General features: G+C 34.0%; 1 protein-coding gene across 2 annotated transcripts in view; it reads right to left on the reverse strand.

Moving 5' to 3' along the window:
- ptk2bb (protein tyrosine kinase 2 beta, b) overlaps positions 1 to 13,124 on the reverse strand; it is a 37,011-nt gene extending 23,887 nt beyond the window's left edge. Inside the window, exons 1-7 of one of the 2 annotated variants that reach the window (XM_087296314.1) lie at positions 12,423 to 13,049; positions 7,586 to 7,829; positions 3,202 to 3,380; positions 927 to 1,014; positions 768 to 847; positions 609 to 671; positions 414 to 468 (exon numbers count right to left, since the gene is read on the reverse strand). In XM_087296314.1, coding sequence (XP_087152440.1) covers positions 414 to 468; positions 609 to 671; positions 768 to 847; positions 927 to 1,014; positions 3,202 to 3,380; positions 7,586 to 7,777 — 657 coding nt within the window. In that variant the 5' untranslated portion in view covers positions 7,778 to 7,829; positions 12,423 to 13,049. Of the gene's footprint in view, positions 1 to 413; positions 469 to 608; positions 672 to 767; positions 848 to 926; positions 1,015 to 3,201; positions 3,381 to 7,585; positions 7,830 to 12,422 lie in introns of both variants that reach the window. The other variant, NM_001423553.1, reaches the window with a different exon arrangement.
- Between the last annotated feature and the right edge of the window lie 1,996 nt (positions 13,125 to 15,120).

Consider the following 15,120-nt stretch of genomic DNA (forward strand, 5'->3'; position numbering starts at 1 on the left):
CTTCAGAGCTTACGATCTCCATGAGAGTCATTTTTTTCACCATACATACAGTACATATTGCTGAACCTCAAGTATCTTTTTGACAACTCAGAACATTTAACTTGAAGGAATTATACAGAAAATACACTCAAACTTATTTTTAAATAGTAATAGAATGTAATTCAAGGTGGACTATACTTCACGGTTCATAAACCTAAACATTAAACATTTTTGGTTGAGATAATTGAATTTATTCATTAAAAAAGAATTTAGAACAAAAAATAAAAGCAACAAATATAATTTGGCATACAATAGAATATATTTCATGGGTTTCTAGAATTCAGAAAGCACTTGGCATAGCATTTTAACACTTAACACAGTTTACAACTTCAGTTTTCAACTGACATCACAGGAAAGCAAAAAACAAAACTAACCTTCATACTGTCAATGAGTCCTTTGGGAAAGAACAGGTCAAGACCAACGTCTTTTCTAAAAAAAAAAAAAAAAAAAAACAATATACCACCAATCATTCTTGAGAATTACTTTTGCACACATAAAAAAAAATGTTCGGAAAAATATTTATGGTAAAAATAGCTATGAAAATAAACTTGAATTGAATATAAACTTACTCGAGCAGGTCAAAATTGGACTTTTTCTCTAGACCTTTGGCATTCATGTCTTTATAAAATCTCCTGAAAGACAGAACAAATGACAGAGCTCTGAAATTACTTACTTTATAATAATAAAATCAGCAACAATAAAAGCAAACAGAGTCTACTGTTCTTCACCTGATTTCCAAACAGCCCAACTGTAGAGCCATGCCGTCACTAACTTTGCTAGCATGATGCTGCATGTAGTCACTGCGCACCTGCAATAAGATGAAGTTTTCATTTAAATTTTCTAGATACAATCACAGACAGAAAGCAAATCTGCAGATATTTGCTGACCTGTTGATAGAAATACAACAGGAACGTTCTGTCTTCTCTTAACCTCTTCATATAATCAATGGGAATGTAGCGGATTCTGAGGTCATACCTGTAAGAAATGTACATATAAAATTCTGAATATTTTTGATGTCAAATAAATCAGTCAATCAGTGTTTAAAACTTTTTTCAGGTTAAGGTGCTTTAAGCATTTGTAGCAGAAGTTGCTAAATGAAGTTTATTATTAAACAAATTTCGAGAGGTGCACATGCTCATGATTGACCCAGCTGGCCCACATTAGCTAATCATAATCCTTTAATGAAAGGATCCCAAGTCAATATGCATTCTTCAGCAGTCTTGCGTCCTCGTGTTCTCATGCAACATTATCATCAGCTGCCTAAGTTCAGTTATAATACTCAAAACCGCAAGTACGGAGGACGCGTGAAACTTCCCGGATGTGATCTTGATATCGAGGACGCACCAATGCAGACTTGAGCACTGAACTCACTCTGGAAGGCCCAGAAGTCATTGCGACTGGAGGTGGGAAGCACAGCATTTTATTTAGACTTATTATTAAAGTTCAGAGATATAACTTATTTATCTTAGGAGTTTACTTGAATTACTATGAACATCTTAATAAAGGAATAATCACATTAAGTGTGTTTGTTTGCTAAAATTCGTATTAAAATCCGTTTTACTTATATTGTGCTGAGTATATTTATAATGTTTTTATGCAGAGTATATATTTTGAAAAGGTGAAAAACTGTAAATTGTTGTATGAATGCTGCATTGTTTAAATAATTTGCCATTTAAAACACGCGAAGGTCATGTGACCATCAGGAAGAACGCAGCATCTCATTTCTCAAAGCACGCGTGCTCTGCCCTTGCAGTCTCCTGAGTTCGTTCTTCCGAGGATACCTGGCAAGACCGGTCTCCAGAGGGACACAAGTCCGTTCTCTGTGTTCTTGGAATTGAGAAACAGCCAACATATATATCCTGATTTTCGTTCTACATCTGTCTTCGTCAGGAAGAACCCCCCCTCCTCCCTTTAGTTTACCTTTCTTTAGAATGGGCGGCACGGTGGCCCAGTGACTAGCACTGTTGCCTCACAGTCAGCAAGAATACCAATGACGTCGGGTTCTCGCTGGGCCATCTGGTATTTCTGTGCGGAGTTTGCATGTTCTCCCCGTGTCCGCGTGGGTTTTCCCAGGGTACCTCGGTTTCCTCCCACCATCCAAATATGATCTATATTATAGATAAAATAAGCCTTAATCTTTTTTCTAATGTCTTACACAGAGAAAGTTCACCTTGGCTACAACAGTGGGGGAGTTTGAGATCTACCTGAGCTCAATTTCCCCTTGCCCTGCGAAAGGGGGGAGCCCAAGCCTGAGAATCCTTTGAGCTCGGGGCTCTCTCCCGTGTCAGCCCGCCAAACAAACTATGTATAAATCATGTGCTAAGTGTGAATTTTGAAATGATGTCGTTGTGCAATTGTGTGATTGTGTCATTACGCAACTATGAAGCAAAACTGTAATAGTACAGAAAATATAAATCAAGCAGCCATCTTAGTAAAGCCTCATTTTGCTGCCTTTACTTTAAGAAAATATATAAAGTATATAAAAGTTAAGTAAGATAATAGTAATAGTGTACATTTTTACATATTTAATTAATTTTGAATATACTATATTAAATTAACAAAAAACTAAATGTTTGAAAGATTACGAATTAAGATTTTGTGCTTTTTTTTTTTTTTGCTGTTAACTATTACCAATTAACATTCTGACCAATTACAGCGTAGTGTATACAGGTAGGTACCAATGTAGTTAATATTTGACCAGCTTGTTTTCTACAAAAACTTCTTAAAAAATGGACACTGTATCATATTAATATTTGTCTTGTAATACTGCTATCCTACAGTCCTACGCCTGATAAGTTATAAATGCAAACTAATGCCACTTTGACTCATAAAGTAGCAGTTAAATTTACTTTATGTAATATATCAGCAACTTTCCAAATGAGAAGCGCATTGTTAGTCACCTCTTTTCATCTCACTTTGCCTGATGCACTGTTCAGTAGTTTGCTATTGGGTTGCATTTTCAAGAAAATATCCTTTATTCATCATTTTGACACAAAAAGTTATTATAATATACAAAAGTTGCCAAATATATATTCTAAATAGATTTCAGTTGCTTTATTGTTAGTTATTACTTGAAATAAATATTGCTAATGTAGTCAAAGATGTTGCTAAATCTAGCAACAAAATTGTTGAATGGACAACAGTGGCGTTGTGGTCCCTCACCTCCACTCTGCCTCGGCGTGATGGCTCTCATAGCGCTGCTCCACCTCGCCTACAGTCAGGTCTGGGTGCAGCCAGTGAAGCTCCTCAGATTTGAGGTGTTTGAGCCTCAGGCCAAAGCAGCCCGGGTTCTGCACATTCGGGCCCAAACGCCCACTGATCAGAATAGACTGGATAATAGTCTGATGGGTAAGCAAAATACCATGTGTTCACACAATATAATACAACATTTGGGACAATATTAAAATGGTTTCTGTTCACATTTCTCACTAAATGATAATTATTCTTTTTTCGAGTAAATTTAGTGTTTTATTTATAAACTAATTTCGAGAGTATTGCTTGTGACTGCTTGCAGCCAGCCCTGCATTATTCAATTTTTGATTCACCAATTAGACAATACCTAAGCCACTATGCATCTTCGAAAAATTCCCCCTTCCACCTCTACTCCTCCTTTCCTAGATGGGTGGCACGGTGGCCCAGTGGTTAGCACTTTTGCCTCAACACAAAAACGTCACTGATTCCAGTCCTTACAAAACCAGCCGATGTTTCTGTGCCGAGTTTACACGTTCTCCCCGTGCTCACGTGGGTTTCCCCCACGTTTCCAGGTTTCTCCCACCATCCAAAAACATGCAACTTTAAGCTAATTGATTAATCCAAATCAGCACCATAGACATGCACCTAGTGAGTAGTTATCTCTTAAGATCAATCACTAGCTGTTCATTAGCTACTACAGCAGGGGAGTTCTCAAAATCCACCTGAGCTCAAACTCCCCTCTCGCCTTGCAAACAGGAGGGAATCCCGGGCTCGAGGATCTTATGACAAGCTTTATAATCAATCATCAGTGTAAACAACAAAGTGTGAACTCTTGAAGTCACCTTGGTTACTGACACTTTGAGAGTGAAAAATAACATATGCAGGATAAACAAATCTAATAACCATGGTACCTGGCAACACAATAGCCACGTTTCCACTATAGCGCCTAAAGCGAGCGAGCCAGGGCAAGCCAAGGCCAGTCGCGTTTCCACTGTCACCTCTGGGACCTAATCAGGCCAAAGCGGAGCTTTCTTGGGGCCAGCGGCCAGCCTTTTTCGGCCCGCCGAATACCATGGGCCAAAGAGGGCCAGCTGGGGCTTCGGGGCGGAGTGAAAGAAAAGGCAGGCACAGTTTTCCGATCGCACATAAGTACATGCGCCAAACAAATAAATAAATAAATAAATAAATAAATAAGGGAAAGAAAACATCTAGCTTTATGTGGTCTTTTTGCGTATGATCACCTTTATGTTTCCCTCATAAATGTAAAGGTGTTGCATAAAATAATAAAGTAGTTTTAATTTATAGTGACATTCTTTGCTGCGTCCTTATTACCATATTAAAGACACAGCAGACAGTAAAGGTTTTCGAGAGTTTTTGTTAAGTTTAAAAGGTGTATTTGTGCACGTTTAAATGTCTGTATGTGTGTGTGAGACCGAGAAAAAGAGCACTCCCTTTACAGCTCTGTTGATGCTGCGAGCAGCTTTTTGAATTTTATTTTAGATATAATACACAACATTAATACAACAGAAAGACATAAAACTTAACAAATTACGTGCCCACTTTCGTAGACTTTAAACAATATAGTGTCATATCTTGATAAAATAGCCTAAGCTCTATTGAAGTATAATTTAAAGAATTACAAATATCGGATGTAATAAAATCGCATTAAATAAATAAACCAATATAAAATAAACAAAAGCTAGCTACAACAATTTAGGAAGCCTATATACAATACATAAATCAAACCGTTTTAAAGCCACATATAACTTTCATTTTACAAAGACCTATCTGAAAAAAAAGATTTTAGATATTTTCTAAAAACAATAAACACCGGAGAAGGTTTGAAATATTATTTATAAAGTATTTGGATACAATGATATTAATCAAATCCTGCAAACAGAGCATTTTTGTGTGAGTGAAAGCAGAATCTAGCCTACTTTTTTCTGTCACCCAGTCCTGCGCAGCGCCGCTTTAAACGCATTGGGGAAAAGTCCAAACACAAAATGTGTTCTGTGTCCTCAAACAAGTGTTATACATTTCATACAGAGTTATAACAGAGAATTTCTGTGGCTTTATATTATGGATGGTGCGCTCACTGTGCTGGGTCCCTCCATTAGTGACGAGAGCACTCGATGCACAATGCCAACAGTCGGTCGGTGAGTAAACAAATGTAATGAATGGAAATACACAGGTATGTGCGTATAGACATATAATGTACTGCTGTACAGTAACATGTCATTTGTTTGTTTCGGTTGTCTTCATTTTAATCGTTTCGTGATGATTCCATGGTGTGTTTTATCTGCCTGATTCTGCTGAAGTGATTTCGGCCTCATTACTCACCCTCCCGGGCGATTGGCCCGGCCCGGCCCGATAAAAGCCCTGGCTCGCACTGGCCAAATAGTGGAAATGCGGCTATTGAAGTCTAATGAACTGAAATTATAAGTTTGTGAAACTGAAGAAACTGAACAGTATTTACAACATTATTACCTTTAATAACAGTATAAGCAAATGGCCCTGAGTGGGTTAACAAAAGTCTGAAATGCAAGCTCTTTTGTGGCACATAATGATTAGAGATACAATGAATTGAAAATTCTTGGTCGAAACCGAAAAATAAAAAAAGAGGAAACCAAGGGCGATTAACGAAACCGAAACACTGAAAAAAATAATGGCAGTTACTAGTACCACTGCATTTTTGGCTATGAGTGGTTTAGCTGTTGAGTGGTTAAGCTTGTCATCTGACTTACATGTGAAAAAGATTTGAGAGTGTGTATTTAAATAGGACCAGTGCATAAGTTAACATTTTTGTATATAGTAGCCTAAGTCAGAACAGAATAGTTTACCTATTATAATTTGAGGCACTTTTTTTGCAAGATTTCACTGAACATAATAGACATAATGCTCATTATGTGGATCATTTTATGTGCACGCTGTTTTATTTCTGCATCCAAGTAATGATCTTTATATCGCAGATCAAGTACAGTCACAACACAAAAATTTTTATTACTTCATGTCACCTACATCTTGGATCGTCTTACTGTGAATAATTTAGTAGCACATATTGATTTTGTGTGTATAAGAGTTTTTTTTTTCTTTTTTTTTCATTAGAATTCTTCCGAATTCAAAATATAAATGATTCAATGATTTAACTGATGATAATTGTTCAAAATATTAAAAATATGTCAATTATTCATACATGTTTATATTCATTTATGGTTAATACAAAATCAATGTTTTAGGTTCAGAAGAGAAAAGAAATCAATATTTGATGAAATTATCTGAGTCTGAACAAATGAAAAGATTTGCCCTTTTCTAGGAGAAATACTAATAATGTTTATGAATTAAAAAAAATTAAACTAAGGCGGCATTTACACTGCAGTTCTTTATGGTCAATTCCGATATTGTGACTGTATCTGATTTTTTTGATGACCTGCTCACATCATCTTTTAAAAGTGACTCATATCCAGTCGTCTGCATTTACACAGTACACGGCAATGCGCAATGTCCAGGAAGAAAAAAAAAAAAAAAAAGAGCGCTTGGTGACTAACAGCTGATAATTAAAGAGTGCTCTTTACTCTATTCCTGTATGTAATCAGTTCGCAGCTTTTGACAAGCTGTTTTACTATAGTTTAGGACAGAAAGGTTCTCATTTGTTCTTCTTCTTTTGATATATAGGCTTTTTTAAACCATTAGGCATCTTGATGTAATGTCAATGGTGTAATTTATGCACGTGATTTAGTAATGCACTAGATTTATTTTAGTTTATATTAGTTACATGGCAGACATTGCGCACTCTCGCTCTCATTACATGCTTAATATCTGCGCTATATGACAATATAAAAGCTGTTTTAGTCCTTGTGTATGAGATTTGAGCTTTGGAACTCTGCTGAGGTCTGTTCTGAAATGAAAGCGTCTGACTTGACATCATTAGCTTAATTTCGCTATGATTTTTACATTGACAGGTAAAAATCTGATCTACCTGCTTACACTACAGACACGAAAACACAGATCCGATTCATTTCAGATAAATTTTCACATATGAACAAGGCCTGAATCTGATTTGAGTAAATCTGAATCCATGTGTTTTGTTCCTGCTTACATGCACATGGACCATATCCAATCTGTGCCACATGGGAGAAAAAAATCAGAAGTGAGTCACTTGAACAGTGCAGTGTAAATGCGGCCTAATAGTAACATTTAACTCAAACTTATAACTGTGAATTTAGTAAATACACACAAACGTTAAAGTGGTCTCTTTTCATCAGCTGTATATGAGTGTGTTACATTTTCTGTATAAAATGCTTTCTTTTGAGAACATGAAACATCTTGTCAACAGTGAACAGTATGCACACAGTACCTTGATCTGCCATGAGCTGTCACATTTGACCAGTTTGAAGTTCTTGCTAAGGTTGTTGCTGCTACTGAAGCAAACTTTAATGATCTTCACGGGGCCGCCATCTCCAACAGGACCCAGGTCAGGGCTTTTGATGCCCCCATCCCAGTCCTGAGCGGGTACCTTCCAGGAGAGGGTGCTTGCATCACTCGCCATGTCCTAGAAACGTCCTCAAAGAAATCCACACACCATTACACAGTCATCTCATCTGGTAGTTTGGAAAACAAGAACAGGGTTTGGAGTTAGTTTAAGCATTCATGACACATGCTAAAGCTCTTTAACTGTATGTGTGTAGAAGATTCCCATTTTTGAAAACTGCAACCAACAGTGATTTTAAATATATACTGTACAGTGTCTCCTAAAGCAAGCATGATCATTATAAATTTACATTAAATTTTCAATACCTGACAAATGGGTAAACAGTGGTGGTAGTGGTAGGAGAGTGGTACAGTATACATTCATTTATTCATTAGTCTGTTTATTAATCTGGGGTTGCCACAGCAGAATGAATCGCCAACTTATCCAGCATATGTTTTACGCAACGGAAGCCCTTCCAGCCACAACCTAACACTGGAAGGTACAGTATACAGTTTACAGTAAAGCTCTATTACACACTTATCGTTTTGATCCATGAAAAACAATCTGTGATCCTCTTCATTTTTAACCCATATAACACTTTTAAATTAATGAAAACAAATGATTTATTGATTGTTTAAAAAAAAACACTAAAAAATAAAATGTTACATTAATTCTGATTTTCGAAATATTAAATGTAACAGTTCATATTATTAAATGTTTATAGTTTTTTGTACTTTTTTAAAGGCATAATCCACTCAAGTTTTAAGGTGTCATCACTTTTCCGCTTGTTCCAAAACTGTATACGGTAAGTTTCTCTTTTTTTAACTGTTAAACACAAAATAAGATTTTTTGAAAAATGTTGGAGAAGTCATTGACTTCCTTATAGGGCTGGGCAATATGGCAAAAATGCAAAGTCTACATTTTTTTTAACACATTGAAAAATAATGATGAATTTTGACATAAATTGTTATTGCTTCCAGCTTTAAAAGCTATTAACCCAACAATGACTGATGCAACAAAAATTAGAGGATTCAATAAATTACAATATTGTTTATTAGTAGAAACAGATTATACGGTTGGCCTAAAATTAAAACTAATAGTAAAAATCATTTAAAAAGAGTAATCTGACATTATTAGGTAAATTAAATGTGCAAAACATTAACAATATAAATATACAGTACAACTTCCAGCAAGTCTAGACAAATTGTAAAACTTTCAGTTTTTCTTTTTTTATATACTTTTGTAGGTGATTTAATACACTTTTAACCCTTACTGTAGATTATGGTAAATAAGTGTAAAATAGCCAGGGTTTTGCTGTAATAAAAGGAAACAGCATTTTTACTGTAAAAGGAGTAGGATTTGTATGAAATTGTGTAGTGCAAAAAATAAGTTACAGTAATTTACTTTATGTACCCGTTACAGGTGTAACTGCAATAATAAATGGTAAATAAATAAATAAATTACTGTTCAACCATTACTGTCCCATCCACCCTGATGCTTTATGTTTCTATTTATAGAGAAAATAATTTAACTTAAGACAGAACACAATGATTTAGGCATCACCACACACTTCCACAGGATGTCTATATTTTTCTAGACACAAAGTTGTTAGAAAAAGTTTTCAGAAAATGATGGCCCTTTAAGGGAGCCAGGTGTTTGATTTGTTTACTTCTGAGTGTGCTCCATTCTCGGTCTATCAGTTCAGATGCAGACTCAGAGTCTGATATGTTTTAAGTCTTAGATAAAAATCTACGAAAAATCTCTCTATGTTTTTGAGGGTTCCTAATATTAGCTTGTGTATTAAGTTAAATTGTTGTTATCTTGATCTGTGTTCTTGAAAGCTACACTGTTAGCTAGTTAGCCTCTCTTCGTATAACTTCTTACTTTACTTTTATTTAAGTATAATTATTAATTGGATAATGCATATTACCATATTGTACATGCTAACAGTTAAATGTGTCTTTCTGACAACTAAGCAGATTTCATACACATTAAAACCATTCAATTCTAATCTCCTCAGTTAGGTATAAAGTTCACAGAAATCACTGTTGCCAGTTACTTACTGTAACCAAACTATTACAGTGACTAACTGTCAACAGTGTTGCCAATAGTCAACTGTAAAAAAGCCCAGCAAGGTCTAACAGTGTATTTTTTGTCGATAATTTCATCATCTTTGCATAATAACTCTAGGTTAGTTTACTTTCGTTACTGCTTCAACTCATTATTTCTTTATTTCTGTCATCTTGTTGAGTTTCGTAGCAAAGTACGGTAGGAAATGGTCTTTTGACTTCATGCTGATTAGCTGTTGTTGTTGTATATTGCTGCTGTGGGATTGGCTCTTAGATCAATATCCGCCCAATATTGGCCCAGCCCTACTTCCATTTTTTTTTTCTCGTGCCAAAGGCTACCAGTTTCCAAATTTCCACAAAAAAGAAACTCAAAGGTTTGAAACCACATAATGGGGAGTGTGATGAGAAAATGTCAATTTCTAGGCAAACTATCACTTTAATAATGTTAAGTAAGAATTAGATAAGTGCAAAAATATTCTATGCTTATGTACATATAAATGTGTATAAAAAGTAAAAATACTGTGTAAAAATCAATACCTCAGATAATTGATTTCACACCCATACACTGCATATTCTTATTAAATATCATATTATATATATATATATATATATATATATATATATATATATATATATATATATATATATATATATATATATAAACCTTCACATACGTCAATCACTTCCAAAAACATCCTTTTACTGTACATCCACATACAACTGAATAATCCATTAGACTAAAGTATACACTTTGTTTGCTCACAAGCATGTCCTCACACCCATGTGGTTGTATTTTCTGGAAAGCAGAGCTGATACAATATAGATCAGTGATTTGCAGTAGAGTGTCCTGCAGTATCAGTGTTTGACATTAAATCTAAGAACTGCAAGATGCTAGTTTATAGGTTTGTGCATGTATGTGAGCATGTTTCTCTTTTACAGCCCGTCTTGATGTTTTGTTGCCCTGAGGCGATGAATTCCTATAAGGACACATGTCTTTTTTTTAACTCATTCAAGCACGACTGCCATGCTACCTGTATTTGTGTACATGAAACTAAACCAGTTTTGTCCTATGACAATCTTTGTGTGCACTGTTTCTTTACAAAAAAAGTCAAACGAATCATAATCCCTAGTGCTACTGTTCAAAGAACGATGAATGTCAAAAAGGTGTCAATTTTATTTGGTTTTAGGTCTTTGTTTCAACTGAATATTAAACAAAAGTTTCTCAGTAAATTGGACTTTGTTTTTAAAGTTTGTGCTTTTAAATTAGGCCAAAGTAGCAGTGTAGCAACCAGAATGACTGGATTAGTTGTACTGAAATGGTTAATTTAACGGATAACAAGTATGTGGGATTTGACCTCTGGAGGTAATAGTTTTTACAAGCTAACACTAGCTCAGAGCTAAAGAAGACACAGAGAAAACAGATCTAGCACATAGGAAGGGAGAAGCCCAAATGAAAACATTTTCAGTACATAGAAAAAATATATTTTTAAATCTTACTTTAAAAATGCATTTTTTTTAAAAATCAATATGTTTTTCCTATTTTGTTTTTGAATTTTGTATATACAGTTTGTATTGTGTTTTGCTGTATTATATATTTCATATGACCTACAGTATTTTTAACTTGTTGTTTACATAATGAAGCACACTTTCCTAGACTAAAGGCAGAAACCAAGCCCAGGACACTTTAGTGAAATAAAATGTAACATTAATACACTCCTCACAAATCCCAATCAAATGCAGTAAAACATTTTGTATAACTAAATATTTTTCAAATGATGAGTGTTTTATTTAAATACAGTTTTATCTCTTTAACTGACTGCTCTACCAAATGGTTGAACATATTTTGACTGTTTTAAATAATGACTGTAAAAGTCTTTTAAAGAATGACTGTTTTAATAATGGTTTACACACACAGCATTGTTGGTTTACACAGAAATCAAACAAACACAATACTGTTGCACTAATACACTAAATTTTTGTTTTTTTGTAAACAAAAAAAAAAGAAAGCATGAAAAATGAGAATCGGAAATATTTTATGGCATACTTATTTTATGGCATACTTTTTATGGCATTTTTCAAAAAAGTTCATTTTGATTATGATTTTAAATAAATTGGTCTTACACTTCATATTTTCAGGGGGGGGGGGGGGGGGGGGGTTCATAGTATATGTTTTAATTCCAGAACTTCCCATAAACCAACATATGATTTTAGTGGAGGTTGACATTTAAGACATTATGGGATGTGTTGAAAAACAATGCATTGAATGTGTTAATTAGCAATATTGGGAGTTAAGAAATGCTAAGTAAAATGGATTTCTTGATGGGGTAGTTAAAGGTTTAAAATATTAGGTAGCTGCTATTTCTTCATTACTCTAGACCTATAGTGTCACAATGCTTTCAGATGTCATTCTCAATCATTAACAATTATTAACTATTAATTAATAATGGTTCTTATACTGTTATGTAAATGTTGAATGTCTTATTCATTCCAAATAGCTGATGGTGAAAAAACAACGATTAAAGACGTGTAAATACAGTAGACAATCTTATTCATTTTAGAATGTAAATTGTTTATATATTTTTATTTCTGAAGTTCTCTAACTAAATGCTGCACTTCCTATAGGCTACTCTTAGCATTAAGTATAATACACCTACCTGCATATGCTGCTAGCCTTTAATTGTAGGTCATAACTGTTTGAAGTTTCCAGAAACTTAATCCTTCTGACAACAAACAGGCCAAATGAAGTATTGCGTTGGGTTAACGCCTATTACAGGTTGAAATACTTAAGAAACTGACAACCAGAAACCCTTTTGAAGACAAAACAAACACCAAACACAGGCGGACAGAACTATCAAATCCTAGAAAGCATGATGCGTGGACAAAATAATAATAATATCTACACGCTCTATGAAGACACTGGAATGCGCGTGCACGTACGAGTACCTGCGCAGACTTGCCCTCCACAACACACCACACACACTATAACATTCACAAATACGTGTTAAACAGTTTTAATAACTAAGTGTTTGTTAATACATTACGACACTCCGGAAATTGTTCCCTAATATACATAGCGTGTGATTATAATGAGCGAACAACTAACATATGTAGGCTTAATTAACGACTTGTGAATATGACTTTTTATTTTTTGTAATATAGGCTAAGGAGCTCGTGTGAAGTTTTGCTGCTGACGCCAACCCTGTGTTCAGGTCGTTTACTAACCTTGCAAAGCTGTGCTCCTGATGTTTTCCTATTTCCTTTAAGTTCCCCAGTCAAAGTCCAGCTCTGAAAGTCAGGTAGATGGAGAGGGGGTTTAAAGCCACTCCCTTTACTTTAATGCACTTCCTACTCCTGTCCTGACAGCCACAAATACAGAAAGTTATAGTGAGGGAAAACACTGTTAATAACGCGTTCTTGTTAAATTTGATTTGAAACTCCATCCAGTTTTCTAAAGTCATTCCGCAGCATATTTTAGGTAGGAGTAAAAACAACAGCAAAGGCACTGCACCTCACAACTGTCGACATCTTATCTCTGATGTAAAAAGTCGTCTTTTTCAGCAGAAATATTTTCCTCAAACATTTTAAGGTGTTACCGTACTTCTTGTGAACATGGTTGTGAATAATTTTGTCTTTCAAATCAGACACGGCTGTCATCTAGTGGTCAAGAATAGGAACAAGCCTTTTGACGCAAATAAAATTACTTGCATATAAAATGTCTTGGTTATTATTTTACATTGTAAACTTACACGTAGGAAAAACGTAAACGATTAGATATAGCCTAGTTATTTTAAACCAAAAAAAATATAAGCATAACATTTGTAATACAAATAAAAAAATAATAAAAAATTGATTATAATGATTACGAGAAAAAATAAAATAAATAAAAAATAAAATAAATAACTAATACATGCATTAAAAATGCACTCAAAACTGAAAATGTATTCCATTTACTCACCCTTATATGATTCCAACCCATTAGGATTTTCTATGATTCTATTATAATTTGTATTTTTGAGTAAACTATCGATTTAATTACTCAATGAATAAAAATGAAATCTATTTTATTAGAAAGCATTGTAAGCATTGTATGAATATGATCTTGGAACCAGTGATAATGCCTTTACACAGTATAAATTAGGTGCTTTGTAATAAACTATAGCCTGGCTTTTATGTTTTAGGTTCAGGATCCCTCACATACTTATGTTTTGGGGGGGTTTGACATCTAAAAGACAGCTAAGTTATATATTAGTGTATTCCAGTAATACAGTGGTTAGCATAATTGAGTACATCCCTTTTTGAAAATTAATATTTTTATCCATTTCTCTGTGAATAGGCAATGTATTTTGGTGGATTTAAACAAAACATATTTAGTAAACAGATATATTTCTTAAAATTATATTTTAGTCACAGGGCATCTTTAGAAATTGAAAGATAATACAATTAAATTCAAGCTTAAAAAATAATACAACCTACAAAATTTGCTTCTCTTGATTTTTCCTATTTTTAAAATTTGTATTTAATATTTCTCTATGACATATAAAATTGGGTGTACTAGTTTTTAGACTGCTATAGGTTATTTTGTTAGACAGACTCCAGATAACTGACTTCAGTACTGACTAATCTAATTTAAATGCACAAATACGATATTGTAGAGCTTCCTATTAAAAATATGAATTTAAAAGATGAATTTTTCAGAATTATTAGCCCCCCTTTGAATTTTATTTTTATTTTTAATTATTTCCCAAATGATGTTTAACAGAGCAAGGGAATTTTCACAGTATGTCTGATAATATTTTTTCCTTCTCGAGAAAGTCTTATTTGTTTTGTTTTTATAATTTTATAAATTATTTTTTTTATATTTATTAGCCCCTTTAAGCTATAATTTATTTTAATAGTCTACAGAACAAACCGTCATTATACAATAACTTGCCTAATTACCATAACCTGCCTAGTTAACCTTATTAACCTAGTTAAGCCTTTAAATGTCACTTTAATCTGTATAGAAGTGTCTTGAAAAATATCTAGTAAAATATTATTTACTGTCATCATGGAAAAGATAAAATAAATCAGTTATTAGAAATGAGTTATTAAAACTATTATGTTAAGAAATGTGTTGAAGAAATCTTCTGGTAAACAAAATTTGTGGAAAAAATAAACAAGAGGGCTAATAATTCAGGAGGGGGGGGGGGGGGGGGTATAATTCTGACTTTAACTGGATAAATGCTGAGCACTGCACATGCACACCACAAAAGCTCAATAAAAAAAGTGCACTAGGATTTCTTATGACTGGCCAAAAAACTGTCAGCCTCAGCAGATGGCAGTATTTTCACATGAACATTGAAAAACAGCGAA

This window comes from Danio rerio, chromosome 20, assembly GCF_052040795.2.
Source record: "Danio rerio strain M-AB ecotype USA chromosome 20, GRCz13ab, whole genome shotgun sequence".
In the NCBI taxonomy this organism is placed as follows: Eukaryota; Metazoa; Chordata; class Actinopteri; order Cypriniformes; family Danionidae; genus Danio; species Danio rerio.